General features: G+C 44.7%; 1 protein-coding gene across 1 annotated transcript in view; it reads left to right on the top strand.

Annotated features, from left to right (window-relative positions):
- Positions 1 to 18,942, top strand: part of c7b (complement component 7b) — a 92,528-nt gene that overhangs the window by 62,716 nt on the left and 10,870 nt on the right. Inside the window, exon 15 of the mRNA XM_060934863.1 lies at positions 4,644 to 4,832. Within this exon, the coding sequence (XP_060790846.1) occupies positions 4,644 to 4,832 (189 nt within the window). The remainder of the gene's footprint in view (positions 1 to 4,643; positions 4,833 to 18,942) is intronic.

Genomic DNA, 18,942 nt, shown 5'->3' with positions numbered 1-18,942 from the left:
TATAGAAAATTCTAAAGAGTTCACAAACTTTCAAGCACCACTCTGTGTGTGTGTGTGTGTGTGTGTGTGTGTGTGTGTGTGTGTAATAAAAAAAATTATATATATATATATATATATATATATATATATATATATATATATATATATATATATATTATTGTTTATTGAGATTGTTTAATAAGATCCTAGAGAATGAGAAAATGCCAAATGAATGGAGAGTGTGCTAGTCCCAATATACAAGAATAAGGGAGATGTACAGAGCTGCAGTAACTACAGAGGAATAAAACTGATAAGCCACACCATGAAGCTATGGGAAAGGGTATTGGAGGCAAGACTGAGAAGAGAGGTAGCAATCTGTGAACAGCAGTACGGGTTTATGCCAAGGAAGAGCATGTCGGATGCAATTTTTGCTTTAAGAATGTTAATGGAGAAGTACAGAGAAGGCCAGAGAAAGCTACATTGTGTGTTTGTAGACCTGGAGAAGGCATACGATAGAGTGCCGAGAGATAAGTTATGGTATTGTATGAGAAAGAGTGGAGTGAATGAGAAGTATATTAGAGTGGTGCAAGACATGTATGAGAACAGTGAAACAGCAGTGAGGTGTGCAGTTGGAACAACTGAATGGTTCAAGGTGAAGGTGGGACTCCATCAAGGATCTGCTTTGAGTCCTTTTTTGTTTGCCATAGTGATGGATAGCTTGATGGACAAAGTGAGGCAAGAGTCACCATGGAACATGTTTGTGGATGATATTGTGATATGTGGTGAAAGTAGAAAGGAGGCTGAGTTGGGTATGGAGAGATGGAGGTATGCATTGGAACGAAGAGGAATGAAGGTGAGCAGTAGCAAAACAGAATACATGTGCATCAATGAGAATAGGGATGAGAGTGTAGTGAAGATGCAAGGAGTAGACGTAAAGTTGGTGAATTCAAGTACCTGGGGTCAGCTGTGTAGGAAAATGGGGGCTGCGATAGTGAGGTGAGAAAGAGAGTGCAGGCAGGGTGGAGCAGTTGGAGAAGGATTTCGGGAGTTATTTGTGATAGGAAAGTCCCAGCAAAAGTGAAAGGTAAGATGTATAAGACAGTAGTGAGACCAGCTGTGATGTATGGATTAGAGACCGTACCCTTAACGAAGAGACAGGAGGCAGAGTTGGAGGTGGCGTAGTTGAGGATGTTAAAGTTTGCGATGGGAGTGACAAGGTTGGACAGGATAAGGAATGAGCACATCAGAGGGACAGCACATGTGGGAATTAAGCTAAGAGAGATGAGACTGAGATGGTATGGGTACATCCTGAGAAGAGATGCAGAGCATGTGGGAAGGAGAATGTTGAGGATGGAGCTGCCAGGCAAACGAAAACAAGGAAGGCCAAAGAGGAGATACATGGATGTGGTAAGAGAGGACATGAAAGTGGCAGGTGTGGTAGAGAAGGATGCGGAAGACGGAGCAATGGAGACGAAAGATCCGCTGTGGTGACCCCTAATCGGGAGCAGCCAAAAGAAGAAATATATATATATATATATATATATATATATATATATATATATATATATATACACACAGTCATGGCCGAAAGTGTTGGCACCCCAGATTTTTTTCCAGAAAATGAAGCATATCTCCCAGAAAATTATTGCATTTACACGTTTTGTTATATACATGTTTATTTCCTTTGTGTGCACTGGATTAAAACAAAAATAAAAAGGAAAAAAGCAAAATTGATATAATTTCATGCAAAACTCAAAAAATGGGTTGGACAAAATTGTTGGCACCCTCAACTTAATATTTGGTTGCACACCCTTTGGAAAAAATAACTGAAATCAATCGCTTCCTATAACCATCAACAAGCTTCTTACACCTCTCAACTGGAATTTTGGACCACTCTTCTTTTGCAAATTGCTGCAGTTCTCTCATATTTGAAGGGTGCCTTATCCCAACAGCAATTTTAAGATCTCTCCACAGGTGTTCAATGGGATTCATATCAGGACTCATTGCTGGCCGCTTTAGAACCCTCCAGTGCTTTCTTTCCATCCATTTCTGGGTGCTTTTTGAGGTATGTTTGGGGTCATTGTCCTGCTGGAAGACCCATGACCTAGGACACAAACCCAGCTTTCTGACACTGGGCCCTACATTGCGACCCAAAATCCCTTGATAATCTTCAGATTTCATGATACCTTGCACACAGTCAAGGCATCCAGTACCAGAAGCAGCAAAACAACCCCAAAACATCTTTGAACCTCCACCATATTTGACTGTAGGTATTGTGTTCTTTTCTTTGTAGGCCTCATTCCGTTTTCGGTAAACAGTAGAATGATGTGTTTTGCCAAAAAGCTCTATCTTGGTCTCATCTGTCCACAAGACGTTTTCCCAGAAGGATTTTGGCTTATTCACGTACATTTTGGCAAACTGCAGACTAGCTTTTTTATGTCTCTGTGTCAGCAGTGGGGTCCTCCTTGGTCTTCTGCCATAGCGTTTCATTTCATTCAAATGTCGACGGATAGTTTGCGCTGACACTGATGCACCCTGAGTCTGCAGGAGAACTTGAATACATTTGGAACTTGATTGGGGCTGCTTATCCACCATTCGGACAATCCTGCGTTGCAACCTTGCATCAATTTTTCTCTTTTGTCCTCGTCCAGGGAGATTAGCTACAGTGCCATGGGTTTGGAACTTCTTGATGTTGCACACCGTGGACAAAGAAACACAAAGATCTCTTGAGATGGCCCTGTAACCTTGAGACTGTTGATATTTCTCCACAATTCTGGTTCTCAAGTCCTCAGACAGCTCTCTTCGCCTCTTTCTGTCCTCCATGTTTATTGTGGCACACACAGACACACAATGCAAAGATTGAGTCAACTTCTCTCCTTTTTATCTGGTTTCAGGTGTGATTCTTATATTGCCCACACCTGTTACTTGCCACAGGTGAGTTTAAACGAGCATCACAGGCTTGAAACTCAATAATTTACCCACAATTTTAAAAAGGTGCCAATAATTTTGTCCGGCCCATTTTTGGAGTTTTGTGTGAAATTATGCAAATTATTATTTTTTCTCTGTTTTTTTTTTGTATTGTTTCAATACACACAAAGGAAATAAACATGTTTAAAAAAACATGAGTAATTGCAATCATTTTCTGGGAGAAATACTTCATTTTCTGGAAAAAAAAAAATCTGGGGTGCCAACACTTTCGGCCATGACACATGATGTGTGTGTGTGTGTGTGTGTGTGTATATATATATATATATATATATATATATATATATATATATATATATATACAGTGTTAGAGGTGCAGAAATTTGTCTCATTTATGACACTAAATGAGAATCACTTTCCTAATGGAGTTAAATTTGATTGCAATGTGGTAATATCAGTGTGACATTACAATATTCATACTTAATTCCATCACATATAACTCGATGTACTTGCACAAGAAATGTACAAGAAAAATTATTTAACACCGGCAGCAGATTCAACACCAGTTTCTGCCCATTGATTGTGAGAGTCCCTCAGAGGCACATGCACATTCTGTATATTCAGTTGTGAGGAGATGCTCTTTGTTCTGAAAGAGTGATCCAGGTCCATTGTAAGTTAAGAGTGAACTAAAGTACTACTTTGGCTACGACATTGTTTGGGACAACCACGTTAGCTTAATGATGGATCTTAAGAGGCAGTTAAAGATATTCATAGGCCCTGTCCACACGGCAATGGATTCAGGTGAATCTGATAAAATTGTTTATCGTTTCGGCCTGGCGTCCACACAGCACCGGCGTTTTGGGTGCCCCAAAACGAAATCTTTTGAGAACGGGCTCCAGAGTGAAAAAATCTGGCAACGGCGCTGTTGCGAAGTCGTCTGGATGAGTAGAACGGATTTGTTTATGATGACGTCACAACCACATGACTGTTAGTGCTTCACGCCGGGTAGAAGTGTAACGAACTCGATGCGAGTTGTCAACAAATCCTATAACTTGGTTCATGAAACGTGCTTACAAAATATTTTCACTGTGAATATTTATTGTGTAATGGTGCAAAGTGTGTGAGAGAGAGAGAGAGAGAGAGAATAGCCCTTAGGGCAGAGTCTTTAGTCCAAACACTGCGGAAGCAGTACCAAATTGCGCACCGCCCGTGCGCTTTCCAAAAACAAAAACAATCCCGCCAGTAAAAATAGGAAAAAAAAAAAAAAGGAGCGATCTCACCTCTTCAGATGTTGGTTTAAGTCCGACAAGACATTCCTCAAAAAGGCTAATGCTACAGAAGAAGGCTAATGCTACAGAAGAAGGGGTTTATGCGCATGCATCTACTTCTTCTATTGTTCTGGTGTCTCCGATGGGACCGTCTTACAGCGCACGTAGTGGTGTGGCATGTGTATTGCATCATTTTCAGCAAGCGTTGCGTTGCCATATGAACCTGAAATTTTACTGATCCGTTGCCCATGTGGACGCGATATTTAAAAAAAAAATCTCGTTGCCATTGTCGTGTGGATGTAGCCTTAGCCTTAAGAGGCTTTTGGAAACCTACCCCAGTTTTTTGACTTACTACCACAAGATGGTGACTTTTGGTGTATATCAGTTCCAGGTACATTACAACTTTAACCAAAAACAGTCAATTTGTATATAAATCAAATGCTCAAAATCTTCCTTTGTTCTGTGTACCAGGAACTTCATGTGATGCTCCACAACTCTCTAATCGTGTCATCGCCTCACCCTTGAAACAGACCTATTTGATAGGACAGACTCTGTCCTTGTCGTGTCCCAGTGGAATGCAGCTCGAGGGACAGCAGGAGATAACCTGTCGTGCCAGTCTCAGCTGGTTTCCAATACCCAACAAGTTTAAATGCAACCCAGGTACGACCTTTAGGCTTGTATCCCATACTAGCTAAACCACTGATTTTATTTTAGTCCAGTTTGAAATAACACCTTATAGAAGCCCTGTATCTATTGTATTTCAACATTTTTTTCCACAAATTGTGATTCAGGATTTCTATAAGAAAACAGCATGCGGAATATGAATAATTACTATATACTTGGTAATGGGGTGTTGTATATTAAATTGAAATAATGAGATCTCAAAGTAAGGAAAAACATAGCATTCAAGTTCCTGTCTCACTACTTTCACTTAACATGTAACACTAAAGGCGCTTTTTATTTAGATTTATGACATAGCTCAAAATATATTGAGTCATTGTGTCAAAATAAGATATTAAGTTAAAATTACATGAAAAATTATTTTGTGACCGTAGATATTAGTTAAATTAACAACATACGGGGGCGTCGTGGCTCAGGTGGTTAAGGCGCCATACCATGAATGCGGGCGACCCGCGTTCGATTCCGGCCCGAGGTCATTTCCCGATCCCTTCCCGTCTCTCTCTCCTGCTCATTTCCTGTCTCTACACTGTCCTATCCAATAAAGGTGCAAAAAGCCCAAAAAAAATCTTTAAAAAAAAAAAAAAATTAACAACATACTTGTAGAGTATGGAGGAGAGCCATTGTCATATGATTAGTAATGTATGCTTGGTGTTATTGTATCATCCACTGCTTGGTTCTGTCTATTGCTGTTGCCTAGTTTGATTCAGTAAAAAAATTATGGCACCTTACATGCTAGCAATTTCTGTGTGTATTCTTGTTTAATTAAATGTGCTGACTGCAAAATCATCTGAAATTTTCAAATTTTTTATTGTGCATGGCATTTTCCTATGTCTTGCAAGAACAATATCATGCGGACGAAAAGTGATCATTTTGATGTGCTGAGGGTTGCTCTTCTCCGTTTTGGGACCATTTCCCTACCTCTTGAGGTAATCAGTATGCCCCTACAGAAATAGTCGAATGCAAGGAGCTTTAACTAATTAGCATAACTATGGAACTGCATTACACCAAGATGGAGACCAGCAGAAAACATCATGACTCTGCATCAACCTCAGAGAGTTTTGAGTCACAGGTATATAATCTGTAAGTGACATTGACAAATAGATCCATGAAACAAAAGACGAATATATCTTTTCTCTGTTACTGCTTTTGTGTTATTGTTTGTTTCTCTGTAAGATCAGAACAATAGGTATATAACTCCATACTCACTACTGTGGAGTTGAGCCCATGCATTCTAAGGCTAAGATAGCTAAGCACTAGCTAGAATGATTGTTATCTGTCCAGAAAAACATGTAATCTCACCTTGCGCTATCTTGCAGTTGTACTCACTAGGCAGACTTTCCTTTTCTTTTCCGCTGGCTTTTAGCTGGTGGGAGAGCGGAGTCCCCTATGTTTGTCCATGCTGACTTGTTTTGGTTAAAAGTAGGTCAAGCATGCCCCATGGCAGTCACGTGATGATATTGCTTGCTTGCTTTGGCAATCTCCAGAATCATAAAATGCGGGACGGATTTTATCTCGGCAAACCATTTACACATAAGATACATGGTGTGTGCAGGAACAAGACATCTCAAAACTCCAACAGCAATAGAAATAGAACATTTTGCCCAGAATTCAACTTTGAAGTCAGGACCTTTAAGCAAAGACACAATGGTTACAGCCATAGCCTAATGGTTAGAGAAGCAGCTTTAGGACCAAATAGGTCACTGGTTCGATTCCCTGGACCAGCAGGAATGGCTGAAATGCCCTTCAGCAAGGCACCTTACCCTCATCTGCTCCCCAGGCTGCTTTGGGTATGTTGTATGTCGCTCTAGATAAGAGTGTCTGCTAAATGCCATTAATGTAATATGGCAAGGAGGTTTTAATGGGGGGAGGATATGTCCATACCTGTCTCCCCATAAGTGATACGGACATTGCTCGACCTCAGTGGTTAGTTAGCCACAACTTTGGAAGAACAGCAAGAACTCCTGTAACTGATTTTAACAAGCATGCCATACACTGGAAAGTTAGATGCATTTGATAGCTTCACAGAAGATTGGAACACCTACAGTGGTGCTTGAAAGTTTGTGAACCCTTTAGAATTTTCTATATTTCTGCATAAATATGACCTAAAACATCATCAGATTTTCACACAAGTCCTAAAAGTAGATAAAGAGAACCCAGTTAAACAAATGAGACAAAAATATTATACTCGGTCATTTATGTATTGAGGAAAATGGTCCAGTATTACATATCTGCGAGTGGCAAAAGTATGTGAACCTTTGCTTTCAGTATCTGGTGTGACCCCCTTGTGCAGCAATAACTGCAACTAAACATTTGCGGTAACTGTTGATCAGTCCTGCACACCGGCTTGGAGGAATTTTAGCCCATTCCTCCATACAGAACAGCTTCAACTCTGGGATGTTGGTGGGTTTCCTCACACGAACTGCTCGCCACAGCATTTCGATTGGATTAAGGTCAGGACTTTGACTTGACCATTCCAAAACATTCACTTTATTCTTCTTTAACCATTCTTTGGTAGAACGACTTGTGTGCTTCGGGTCGTTGTCTTGCTGCATGACCCACCGTCTCTTGAGATTCAGTTCATGGACAGATGTCCTGACATTTTCCTTTCGAATTCGTTGGTATAATTCAGAATTCATTGTTCCATCAATGATGGCAAGCCGTCCTGGCCCAGATGCAGCAAAACAGGCCCAAACCATGATACTACCACCACCATGTTTCACAGATGGGATAAGGTTCTTATGCTGGAATGCAGTGTTTTCCTTTCTCCAAACATAACGCTACTCATTTAAAGCAAAAAGTTCTATTTTGGTCTCATCCGTCCACAAAACATTTTTCCAATAGCCTTCTGGCTTGTCCACGTGATCTTTAGCAAACTGCAGACGAGCAGCAATGTTCTTTTGAGAGCAGTGGCTTTCTCCTTGCAACCCTGCCATGCACACCATTGTTGTTCAGTGTTCTCCTGATGGTGGACTCATGAACATTAACATTAGCCAATGTGAGAGAGGCCTTCAGTTGCTTAGAAATTACCCTGGGGTCCGTTGTGACATTGCTGACTATTGCACGCCTTGCTCTTGGAGTGATCTTTGTTGGTTGACCACTCCTGGGGAGGGTAACAATGGTCTTGAATTTCCTCCATTTGTACACAATCTGTCTAACTGTGGATTGCTGGAGTCCAAACTCTTTAGAGATGGTCTTGTAACCTTTTCCAGCCTGATGAGCATCAACAACGCTTTTTCTGAGGTCCTCAGAAATCTCCTTTGTTCGTGCCATGATACAGTTCCACAAACATGTGCTGTGAAGATCAGACTTTGATAGATCCCTGTTCTTTAAATAAAACAGGGTGCCCACTCACACCTGATTGTCATCCCATTGATTGAAAACACCTGACTCTAATTTCACCTTCAAATTAACTGCTAATCCTAGAGGTTCACATACTTTTGCCACTCACAGATATGTAATATTGGATCATTTTCCTGAATAAATAAATGACCAAGTATAATATTTTTGTCTTATTTGTTCAACTGGGTTCTCTTTATCTGCTTTTAGGACTTGTGTGGAAATCTGATGATGTTTTAGGTCATATTTATGCAGAAATATAGAAAATTCTAAAGGGTTCACAAACTTTCAAGCACCACTGTATATCGAATGGGTTGAACAGTTCTTTAGTGTGAACGGTATTGAACAAGAGAAATATATTCCTGTACTGCTTAGCAAAATGGGAGGAAAGGCATATGGCCTTCTGCATAATTTGACAGCTCCAGACAAATCTGCCACTAAAGGTTACAATGAGATAGTGAAGGTCATGCAGGAGCATTTATCGCCCAAACCACTTCTAATCGCACAGCGTTTTAGATTTCATAACAGAATCGGATCAAAGAAGAGACAATATCGGCTTATGTTGCTGAACTCAAAAGGCTGTCTGAACATTGCCAGTTCAGCACTGGACTGGATGATACATTCGCAACCTTTTAATCTGTGGAATCTGGCAAGAAGGAATTCATGAGAGACTATTAATGGAGGCAGGTCTCACTTTTAAAAGAGCAGTAGAAATTGCAGTTGCAATAGAAAAAGCCACAAAAAATGCACTTGAACTACAAGATGGTGTAAAAGCAGAAAATGTAAATCAATTAGTTGCAATGAGAGAAGCTGCACAGATGCCCACAGACCAGGAGAAGTGTTATCACTGCAGTGGCTATCACTCATCATCCCAGTGCTGGTTCAGAAACGAACAGTGCAGGAAATGTGGGAAAATTGGACAGATCAAGAGAGTCTGTCGCAGCGACCAAGCCAAGAATAATACAAAAGCAAATAGTAGGGGCAACAAAAATGTGCATAATGTAGCAAAAATGCCAATGGATAGCAAAAGTGAAAGTGAGGATGCATTGGCCAACCTGCAGTTATGCAGCATACATGGGAGAGATAAACAAATGATTTAGCTCACCCCAAAGATAAATGGACAGATAGTCAAAATGGAATTGGACTTTGGTTCAGCTGTTTCAGTAATGCCAAAAAGGGAATGCGAGACTGTTTTCAACATAGCAAGGCTGAAACCAACTTCCACTCTTCTCAAAACCTATATTGGAGAGAAAGTTGTTCCTCTAGGCATACTGTCTGTGAAAGAGTGCAGTGGCCAGGGAGAAGTGTTAGACTTGTATATTATTGAAAAAGGAAGTGCACCTGTCTGGGGACATGAGTGGCTGAGGAAGCTGAAGCTTGATTGGAGTGCCCTAAAAAGCTTACATGTGCTGTCTAGTGCACCATAGTCCACTGAAGCAAAACTGAACCAGATACTAAAAGATGCTGCACCTGTGTTCCAAGATGGCATTGGCACATTTCAGCAAATTAAAGGAAAAATCATCTTCAAAGATGGTGCTCATGCAATATTCCACAAAGCACGCCTCATTCCCTATGCCATTTGCCCTCTTGTTGAGAAGGAATTTAATCAGCTGGGAGCTGATGGAATACTTTCTAGAGTTGACTGGAGCCCCTGGGCAACCCCAGTGGTCCCAGTTGTAAAGAAAAATGGCTCAGTCTGGGTCTGTGGTGACTAAGTTCACAATCAGTCCTGTGCTTCAGGCAGAACAATACCCTTTACCAAGAACTGAAAATGTATTCAATTCAACCTCTTTGGGGGGCAAGGCTTTTCAAAGGTGGCTCTGGCAGAAGCATACCTCTAAATGGAAATGGAGGAGGTCTCAAAGGTAGTTTTGATGATCAACACTGTCAAAGGTCTGTGCCGCTACAATAGACTTGTGTTGGGAGTGGCCTCAGCACCAGCAATATGGCCACAGACCATGGACCAAGTGTTGCAAGGGGTGTCGGGTATGCAGTGCTACCTCGATGACATTGTCACAGGTGCTATAGATGAAGAACACCTGGAGAACCTGAGACAGGTCTTGAAGAGACTGGATGAGTATGGCCTCAGAGTAAGAAGGGGCAAATGTGAATATTTCAAGGCCAGTGTCACTTATTGTGGACATACCATTGATGTTAATAGGTTGCACAGGAGCCAGGAGAAGATTCAGTCTGTGCTGAAGGCTCCAAGACCAGATGATGTTTCACAGCTAAGATCTTCTCTGGGGTTTGTGAACTATTATCAGCTTCTTACTCTACCTGGTCATGGTATTACACCCCCTAAATAAACTTCTTCAAGCAGGTGGGAAGTGGGTGTGGACAAGGGACTGTGAGCATGCATTCAGAGAAGCAAAGATGCTGGTGACTTCAGACACAGTCTTAACCCACTACAACTCGTGTCTTCCAGTGAGGCTTGGTTGCGATGCTTCACCATATAGCATTGGAGCAGTGATGTCCCACATTATGGATGACAGCAGTGAAAGACCAATAGTGTTTGCATCATGTTCCAGAGCTGTGAAAAATTATGCCCAAATTGATAGAGGAGCATTGAGCCTGGTTTGGGGTGTGAAGAGGTTCAATCAATACCTTTTTGGCAGGGAATTTACTCTACTGATCATCAGCCACTGATCTCCATTTTCCTTTAGGGATATTGTTATAAGATCTAGTTCTGATGAACAGGGGACCATGCAAATGCAGATGGACTGTCACATCTGCCTCTAGAGTCTGTCAAAGATAAACCAGGAGACATTACATTAGTTGTGTTTTCTCTTAGCCAAATTAAAAGTCTACCTGTCACATCAGAAATGGTGAAGGCTGAGACCAGACATGACAAGACATTGTCACAAGTGTATGAAGCCACATGAAATGGTTGACTGCCAGTCATAAGACCACCTTGGCTCCATACTACTACAGAAAAAAATGAACTTTGCTTGAATGCTGGCTGTGTAATGTGTGTGTGTGTGTGTGTGGGGGGGGGGGGGGAGGGTTATCTTGCCCATCCTGCTGAGGCCCAAGGTTCTGGATGAGCCCCACATTGGTCATCTAGGAGTTGTGAAGATGAAGGAGCTAGCAAGAAGTTTTGTATGGTGCCCTGGGATTAATTATCATCATCATCCTGACACCCTAGAGGCCAATTGGCCTGTCAGTTGCCAGCCTCTGATGAGGCTGTCTGTGTCTATCAAGAGCCTACACACATTTAATCTACTGCCGGCTTGCTAGGCCCGTCGCAGTTTCGCAACCATTCACACCTACAGTCAATTTTGAGCCACCAATTAGCCTAATGTGCATATCTTTGGACTGTGGGAGAAAATGGAACACCCGGAGGAAACCCACACAGACACAGGGAGAACATGCAAACACAAAGGTCCCCGTCAGCCACTGGGTTTGAACCTAGAACCTTCTTGCTGTGAGGCAACAGTGTTAACCACTATACCATCATGCTGCCAAGAAATTTAGCAATTACGTGTCTTGGATGTGAGCAAGTACAAAATGAGCCAGCCCATGCTCCACTCCACCAATGGGAATGGCCTGCATCTCCATGGCAACGCATCCATGTTGATTTTGCGGGGCCCTTTTTGGGTACAAATTTTATTGTGGTGGTTGATGCATGTTCCAAATGGCCAGAGCTTTTTACTATGGCCTCCGCTACTACAGCTACCATTGCAGTACTGAGGGACCTTTTTTGCCAGAACTGGAGTTCCAGAACAACTAGTCAGTGATAAGTCCTCACATAATTTCTGTGTGGAAAAAAATTATGTCACCTTATATGCTAGCAGTTTCCATGTGTATTCTTGTTTAATTAAGCAAAGACATGACAATACTATCTGGAAATAATGAGATCAATTTGATGCAATGACATAGTGTCTTGAGATAGTGAAATGTTTAGTTAAAGCAATTATATAATATTTTGAAATAACGTGTTATTTACTTGACTTTTTCCACAACTTGCAGCTCTGGGCTGATGTAAGAACTGGTCCCAAATCTCCTGCAAAGATGAATAGCTTTTTTGTGTGTGTGTGTGCATGCAGGTGTGTGTGTGATTTAATTTGCAAATATTAGTTTGTATTTTAATTTAACTTATGACATGGGTTCTAATTGGGAAAGTTACTGTCTTCACTGAGCAACAATATAACCAAAAAGATACCTTGGCAACCATAGAATTTGGGAGGTGCCCTTCAATGTCATCATACAGCAAAACTTAAAAAAAAAGTTTACATAATTTGCTAGTTTATCTGCTTCGCCAACAGATCCCAGCTATTTTTCTAGTGCTGAACACAGCTACACTATTGCTTGCTGAGGCTAACTCAGGCTAACTAGCATATAAGAACTAGTTCATATCAAGTTAGTAACATAAGCAACACTCTCAGAAATAGGGGTACAGTCATAGACCATCTTTGTTCCCCAAGGTACAGTCCACACTAATTTACCCCCTGGGCCAAATTATTGGACCTCAAGGTAACTGTGTGTGTCTTTTTAGGGCCAAAAATAATTTTTTTTCTTCTTTCAGCTGTTCCCATTAGGGGCCACCACAGTGGATAATGTTACTCCATCTCCTCCTGTCCTCCATGTTAGGGTTTTGCTGGGAATCAAACCCAGATCACTGATGTAATAATCCAGCAAACCCCCACTAGGCCACCAGGGGAATGACTCAAATGCAGAGGAGTGAGGCGAAAGTAGAGTACAAAAACAGTTTATTGACAACGCTCAGAAGATCAAAAATCCAAAGCAAAAATTAACAAAAGTAAAATCCAAATGCTCAGAAGATATAAGGGAAAAATAAAACATCCAAAAGTTCAAAGTCAAAATCCAAAACCTGAAAAGAAGAGGCAAAAAATCCAACACTCAGAAGATCCAAAAATGTCAAGTACAAAGTCCAAAAAGTCCAAAAGAAAGCAAAATACAAAAAACACAAGGACATAGGCAAGGTACACGGTACAGAGGTTACTAGCCATAAACAGCACAAAGACTCAGTGACAAGAGGCCTAACTGAGGAAGTATATATAGCCAGGGTAATTAAGAAACTAGGCAGGGCAGAAAATGAAGAACAGGTGGGGTAAGAGGCACATGAAAACAAACACAAAACACAGAAACAATAGTGGCCTCTAGCTGTCAAAACAAACATAACAGGACAAAGAAATAATAGCGGCCTCTAGAGGCCAACATAGTCCCAAGTCCTAACAGGACCTCCCCCTCAAGGAGCGTCTCCTGACGTTCCCAGGATGATCAGGATGGGCCAAATGGAAGTCCCGACAAAGTTCTTTATCTAAAACGTCCTGAGCTCAACAGCGCTCCTCAGAGCCATAGCCCTCCCAGTCCACTAGGTATTGAAGCCCGCCACGGACCCGGCAGGAGTCCAGCAGGCGGCGCACAGTGAACACGGTCTGACCCTGGAGGATGCGGGGAGGCGGGGGATTCCTAGGGGCAGGGGCATAAGAGGACGACAGTACGGGCCGCAACAGGGATACATGGAATGTGGGGTTGATCCTTAGAGTCTGGGGCAACTGGAGCCGGTAGGCGACAGGGTTCACCCTGCGCACAATCTTGAAGGGGCCAACATAGCGAGGGGCAAGCTTGCGGTTCTCCACCCACAGAGGAAGGTCCTTGGCGGACAGCCAAACCCGCTGCCCAGGGCGGAAAATGTGGGCAGGCCTTCTATGGCGGTTGGCCTGAGTCTGGTTGGCCCTGGAAGTCTGGATGAGGGTCCTCCTAACCTTGTTCCAGGTCTTGCGACACCGTCTCACGTATTGGTTGACCGAGGGCACCCCAGCGTCCTCCTCCTGTTCTGGAAACAGAGGTGGCTGGAACCCGAATTGGCACTGGAATGGCGACAACCTGGTGGCCGATGACTGCAGGGTGTTGTGGGCGTACTCTGCCCATGGCAGACAGGTGCTCCATGATGTCGGGTTATCCATCACCCGGCCTCGCAGGGTGGTTTCCAGGTCCTGGTTGAGCCTCTCCGTCTGGCCATTGGACTGGGGGTGGAACCCAGAGGAGAGGCTGGCAGTGGCCCCGATGAGCTTGCAGAATCCCCGCCACACTCAGGAGGAGAACTGGGGCCCCCGGTCTGAGACGATGTCCTGTGGGAGCCCGAAGACTCGGAAGACATGAGTAAATATTAATTTGGCTGTTTCAAGGGCAGAAGGGAGCTTGCAGAGCTGTATGAAGCGGCAGGCCTTAGAGAATCTGTCGACTATGACCAAAATGACAGTGTTACCTTGTGAGTCTGGAAGGCCCGTGATGAAGTCGACCGCCACATGGGACCAGGGACGCCGGGGAATGGGCAGGGGATGCAGGAGGCCCTGGGGATGCTGTCGTGGGTTCTTGCTTCTGGTGCAGACATCACAGGACAGGACGAATGACTTCACTTCCTTCTCCATGCTTGGCCACCAGAAGCGTCTTTTCAAGAAGTCCAGGGTCCTCTGAGCTCCCGGGTGGGCGGTGAGAGGGGACGAGTGACCCCACTGGAGAACCTTGGCCCGGGCTTGACGTGGGATGTACAGGAGGCCCGGTGGCCCCGTCCCAGGATCGGGGTCCTGGCGTTGAGCTTGTCGGACGGCCTCCTCAACACCCCAGCGGACAGGGGCCACAATCCGGGACACAGGGATAATAGGCCCAACTTCACTCTCCCTGTTAGTGGAGAACAGCCTGGAAAGAGTGTCAGGTTTGGTGTTCTTAGAGCCGGGGCGGTACGATAGGGTGAAGTTGAATCGACTGAAAAACAAGGCCCACCTAGTCTGTCGTGGATTCAGTCTCTTGGCTTGCTGGAGGTATTCCAGGTTCTTGTGGTCCGTCCAAACCAGGAATGGATGTTGTGCTCCCTCCAGCCAGTGCCTCCATTCCTCAAGGGCCAGTTTAACCGCGAGCAGCTCTCGGTCCCCCACATCATACCGGGACTCCGCAGGACTCAGACGGTGGGAGAAGTATGTGCAGGGGTGCAACCTTCCATCCGAGCATTGAGAGAGGACCGCGCCGACGCCACTGTCCGAAGTGTCCACCTCGACGATGAAAGGTTGTGATGTGTCAGGGAGGACCAGAATGGGTGCCGTGCAGAAGCGGTGCTTGAGGTCCTTGAAGGCCTTTTCCGCCTGAGGGGACCAGACATAAGATCCACCTGTCTTCTTGGTGAGGTCCAATATGGGCGCTGCTACAGAACTGAAGTTCCTGACAAACTTGCGGTAGAAGTTAGCAAATCCTAAGAACCGCTGAACTTCTTTAACGGACTTGGGAGTGGGCCAGTCCCGGATGGCCAGGGTCTTGGCTGGATCCATCTGGAGTTGTCCCGTCCATACAATAAAACCCAGAAAGGAGACCTCGGGGACATGAAACTCACATTTCTGGGCCTTAGCAAACAGATGGTTCTGTAGCAGCCTCTGGAGAACCTGGCGGACATGGTGGCGGTGCTACTGCAAGGTCTTGGAAAATATCAGGATGTCGTCGAGGTAGACAAAAACATATTGGTTGATCATATCCCTCAAGACGTTGTTGATCAGGGCCTGAAAAACTGCTGGTGCATTGGTGAGTCCGAAGGGCATTACTTGGTACTCATAGTGCCCTGACAGGGTGTGGAAGGTGGTCTTCCACTCATCTCCCTGTTGGATATGGATGAGGTGGTAAGCATTCCATAAGTCCAACTTGGTGAAGACAGTTGCACCTTGGAGCAGGTCGAACGCTGTGGACATCAGCAGAAGGGGATAGCAGTTGCGCACAGTGATCTTGTTCAGGCCCCTGTAGTCAATACACGGTTGGAGCCCCCCATCCTTCTTGCTGACAAAGAAGAAGCCGGCACCAGCAGGTGAGGTGGAGGGTCGAATGAACCCAGAGGCCAGAGCGTCCTTGATGTATTCCTCCATGGCCCTGCGTTCTGGCTGAGAGAGGGAAAACAGTCTGCCCCGAGGAGGGGTAGCCCCAGGGAGCAAGTCGATGGCACAGTCGTAGGCACGGTGCGGAGGAAGAACGGCGGCCCTACTCTTGCTGAAAACCTCCTTCAGATCCCAGTACTCTGTGGGAACTTGAGATAACTCAGTGAGATCAGGGGTCTCGGCAGGAGACAGAGGAGAGCTAGAGAGCAGGCAAGAGGCATGGCATGCAGGGCCCCATTCCACAACCTGGTTTGTTACCCAGTCTATGCAAGGATTGTGGCGGGTAAGCCAAGGAAGACCTAGAATCACTGGGAACTCTGGTGAATGAATCAGGTGCAGGGATATTTCTTCTTTGTGACCTTGAGACTGGAGAAAGACTGGAGAAGTTACTTGGGTGACTCTTCCGTCACCTAAAGCTTGACCATCGAGGGCAGACACAGACAGTGGGACTTCAAGAGGAGCAGTAGGGACATTGATTCTTCGGGTGAAGTGGACATCCATAAAATTTCCAGCCACCCCGGAGTCTAACAAGGCCTGGCAAGAGTGGACGGACTCACCCCAGGAGATGGAGACAGGGATGTAGACTCCTTGGCCGGGAAGTTCGGGAGAGAGGGTAGCCCCCGTCACAACCCTCCCTCGGCTGGACGGGGCAGTCCTTTTCCCGAGAGCTCAGGACATGAGGCTCGGAAATGACCCGGCTTGCCACAGTAGATGCAGCACTTGTCCCTCCTTCTGCGCTCCCTCTCAGATGTGGAGAGACGAGTACGGCCAACTTGCATGGGCTCCGGACAGTCACTGGAGGAGGTGGACGGACTCCAGGTTGAGGCAGGGGAAGCTCAGGACTTGGTGGCGCTCTCTAATCCTGTTGTCAAGATGAATGGCATGTGAAATCAGTGTTTCGAGGTCACTTGGGCATCCAATAGAGGCCAGACCGTCTTTGATGGGGTCGGACAGACCATGGTGGAAGGCAGAAACCAGGGCAGTCTCGTTCCACACACTGACTGCTGCGAGCATCCGGAACGAGATGGCGTAGTCTGCAACGCTTCCTCCCTGCCGGATAGACATGAGCTTCCTGGCTGCATCTTTACTGATGTCCGCCTGATTGAAGACATGAAGCATCTCCTCCATAAACAGCTTGAAATCAGAACACTCGGGTCCCTGTCTCTGCCAGATGGCTGTTGCCCAAGCTCGTGCCTTATCAGCTAACAAAGTTATCACATATGCAATCTTGCAGCAGTCTGTCGTGTAGGTGGTAGGCTGGAGCTCAAAGGTGAGTTGGCACTGGGTAAGGAACTCCCGGCACTCACCGTGCTTGCCACCATACCTCTGTGGTGCAGGAAGGCAGGGTTCACGAGGTGAAGGAGGCAGCGTGGCAGGAGGCACTAGAGTGGGAGCAGATGGTGGAGCGGAAGCAGGAGGAGATGCGGGCAGAGGAGTCAGCTGTGCCAGGGTCTTTCCAATTTGCTGAAGCAGTACCTCGTGGCGAGCAAGGGCCTCACGTTGGCTTGCAAGTGTTCGTCCATGAGTGTCCATGGTAGCTCCGAAGCATGTTAAAGCAGCCATAATTCCCTGAAGGTTAGCCGGGTAGACAGTTGAAGAAGCCTCTGCTGAGTCGGTCATGACTGAGTCTTTCTGTTAGGGTTTTGCTGGGAATCAAACCCGGGTCGCTGGTGTAGTAATCCAGCAAACCACCACTAGGCCACCAGGGGAATGACTCAAGTGCAGAGGAGTGAGGTGAAAGTAGAGTACAAAAACAGTTTATTGACAACGCTCAGAAGATCAAAAATCCAAAGCAAAAAATAACAAAAATAAAATCCAAACGCTCAGAAGATATAAGGGAAAAATAAAACATCCAAAAGTTCAAAGTCAAAATCCAAAACCTGAAAAGAGGCAAAAAATCCAACGCTCAGAAGATCCAAAAATGTCAAGTACAAAGTCCAAAAAGTCCAAAAGAAAGCAAAATACAAAAAACACAAGGACATAGGCAAGGTACATGGTACAGAGGTTACGAGCCATAAACAGCACAAAGACTCAGTGACAAGAGGCCTAACTGAGGAAGTATATATAGCCAGGGTAATTAAGAAACTAGGCGGGGCAGAAAATGAAGAACAGGTGGGGTAAGAGGCACATGAAAACAAACACAAAACACAGAAACAATAGCGGCCTCTAGCTGTCAAAACAAACATAACAGGAAAAATAAATAATAGCGGCCTCTAGAGGCCAAGATAGTCCCAAGTCCTAACACTCCGTATCTTTTTCTGGAGCACCAACCGTCCTCATGTCCTCCTTCACCACATCCATAAATCTCATCTTTGGTATTTCTGTTTCCCTTCTACCTGTCAACTCCATCTCCAGCATTCTTTTCCCAATATACCCTGGATCTCTCCTCTGTATGTGTCCAAACCATCTCAATCTTGCCTCTCACTTTGTCTCCAAGCCATCCTATATCTGCTGTCCCTCTAATAGTCTTGTTTCTAATCCTGTCCAACTTTGGCACTCCCAGTGAAAATTTCAGCATCTTTAGCTCTGCTGCCTCCAGTTCAGCCTCCTGTCTTTGTCAGTGCCACTGTCTCCAAACCACACATCATCAGTGGTCTTACTACTGTCTTGTACACTTTCCCTTTCACTCTTGCTGGCAACCTTCTGTTACAAATCACTCGTGACATTCTCCTCCATCTATTCCAACCTACTTGCACTCTCCTTCACTTCTCTTCCGCACTTGTCATTCTTTGTCCAGATATTTGAACTTATCTGTTTTGACCTCATTCACACACATGTACTCTGTCTTTCTCCTACTGACTTTCATTCCCCTTCTCTCTAGTGCATGCCTCCATGTCTATAAGTTTTCTTCCACTTGCTTCCTGTTCTCACTACAG

This window comes from Neoarius graeffei, chromosome 12, assembly GCF_027579695.1.
Source record: "Neoarius graeffei isolate fNeoGra1 chromosome 12, fNeoGra1.pri, whole genome shotgun sequence".
Classification (NCBI taxonomy): domain Eukaryota; kingdom Metazoa; phylum Chordata; class Actinopteri; order Siluriformes; family Ariidae; genus Neoarius; species Neoarius graeffei.
This window is presented reverse-complemented; position numbering and strand designations above follow the sequence as displayed.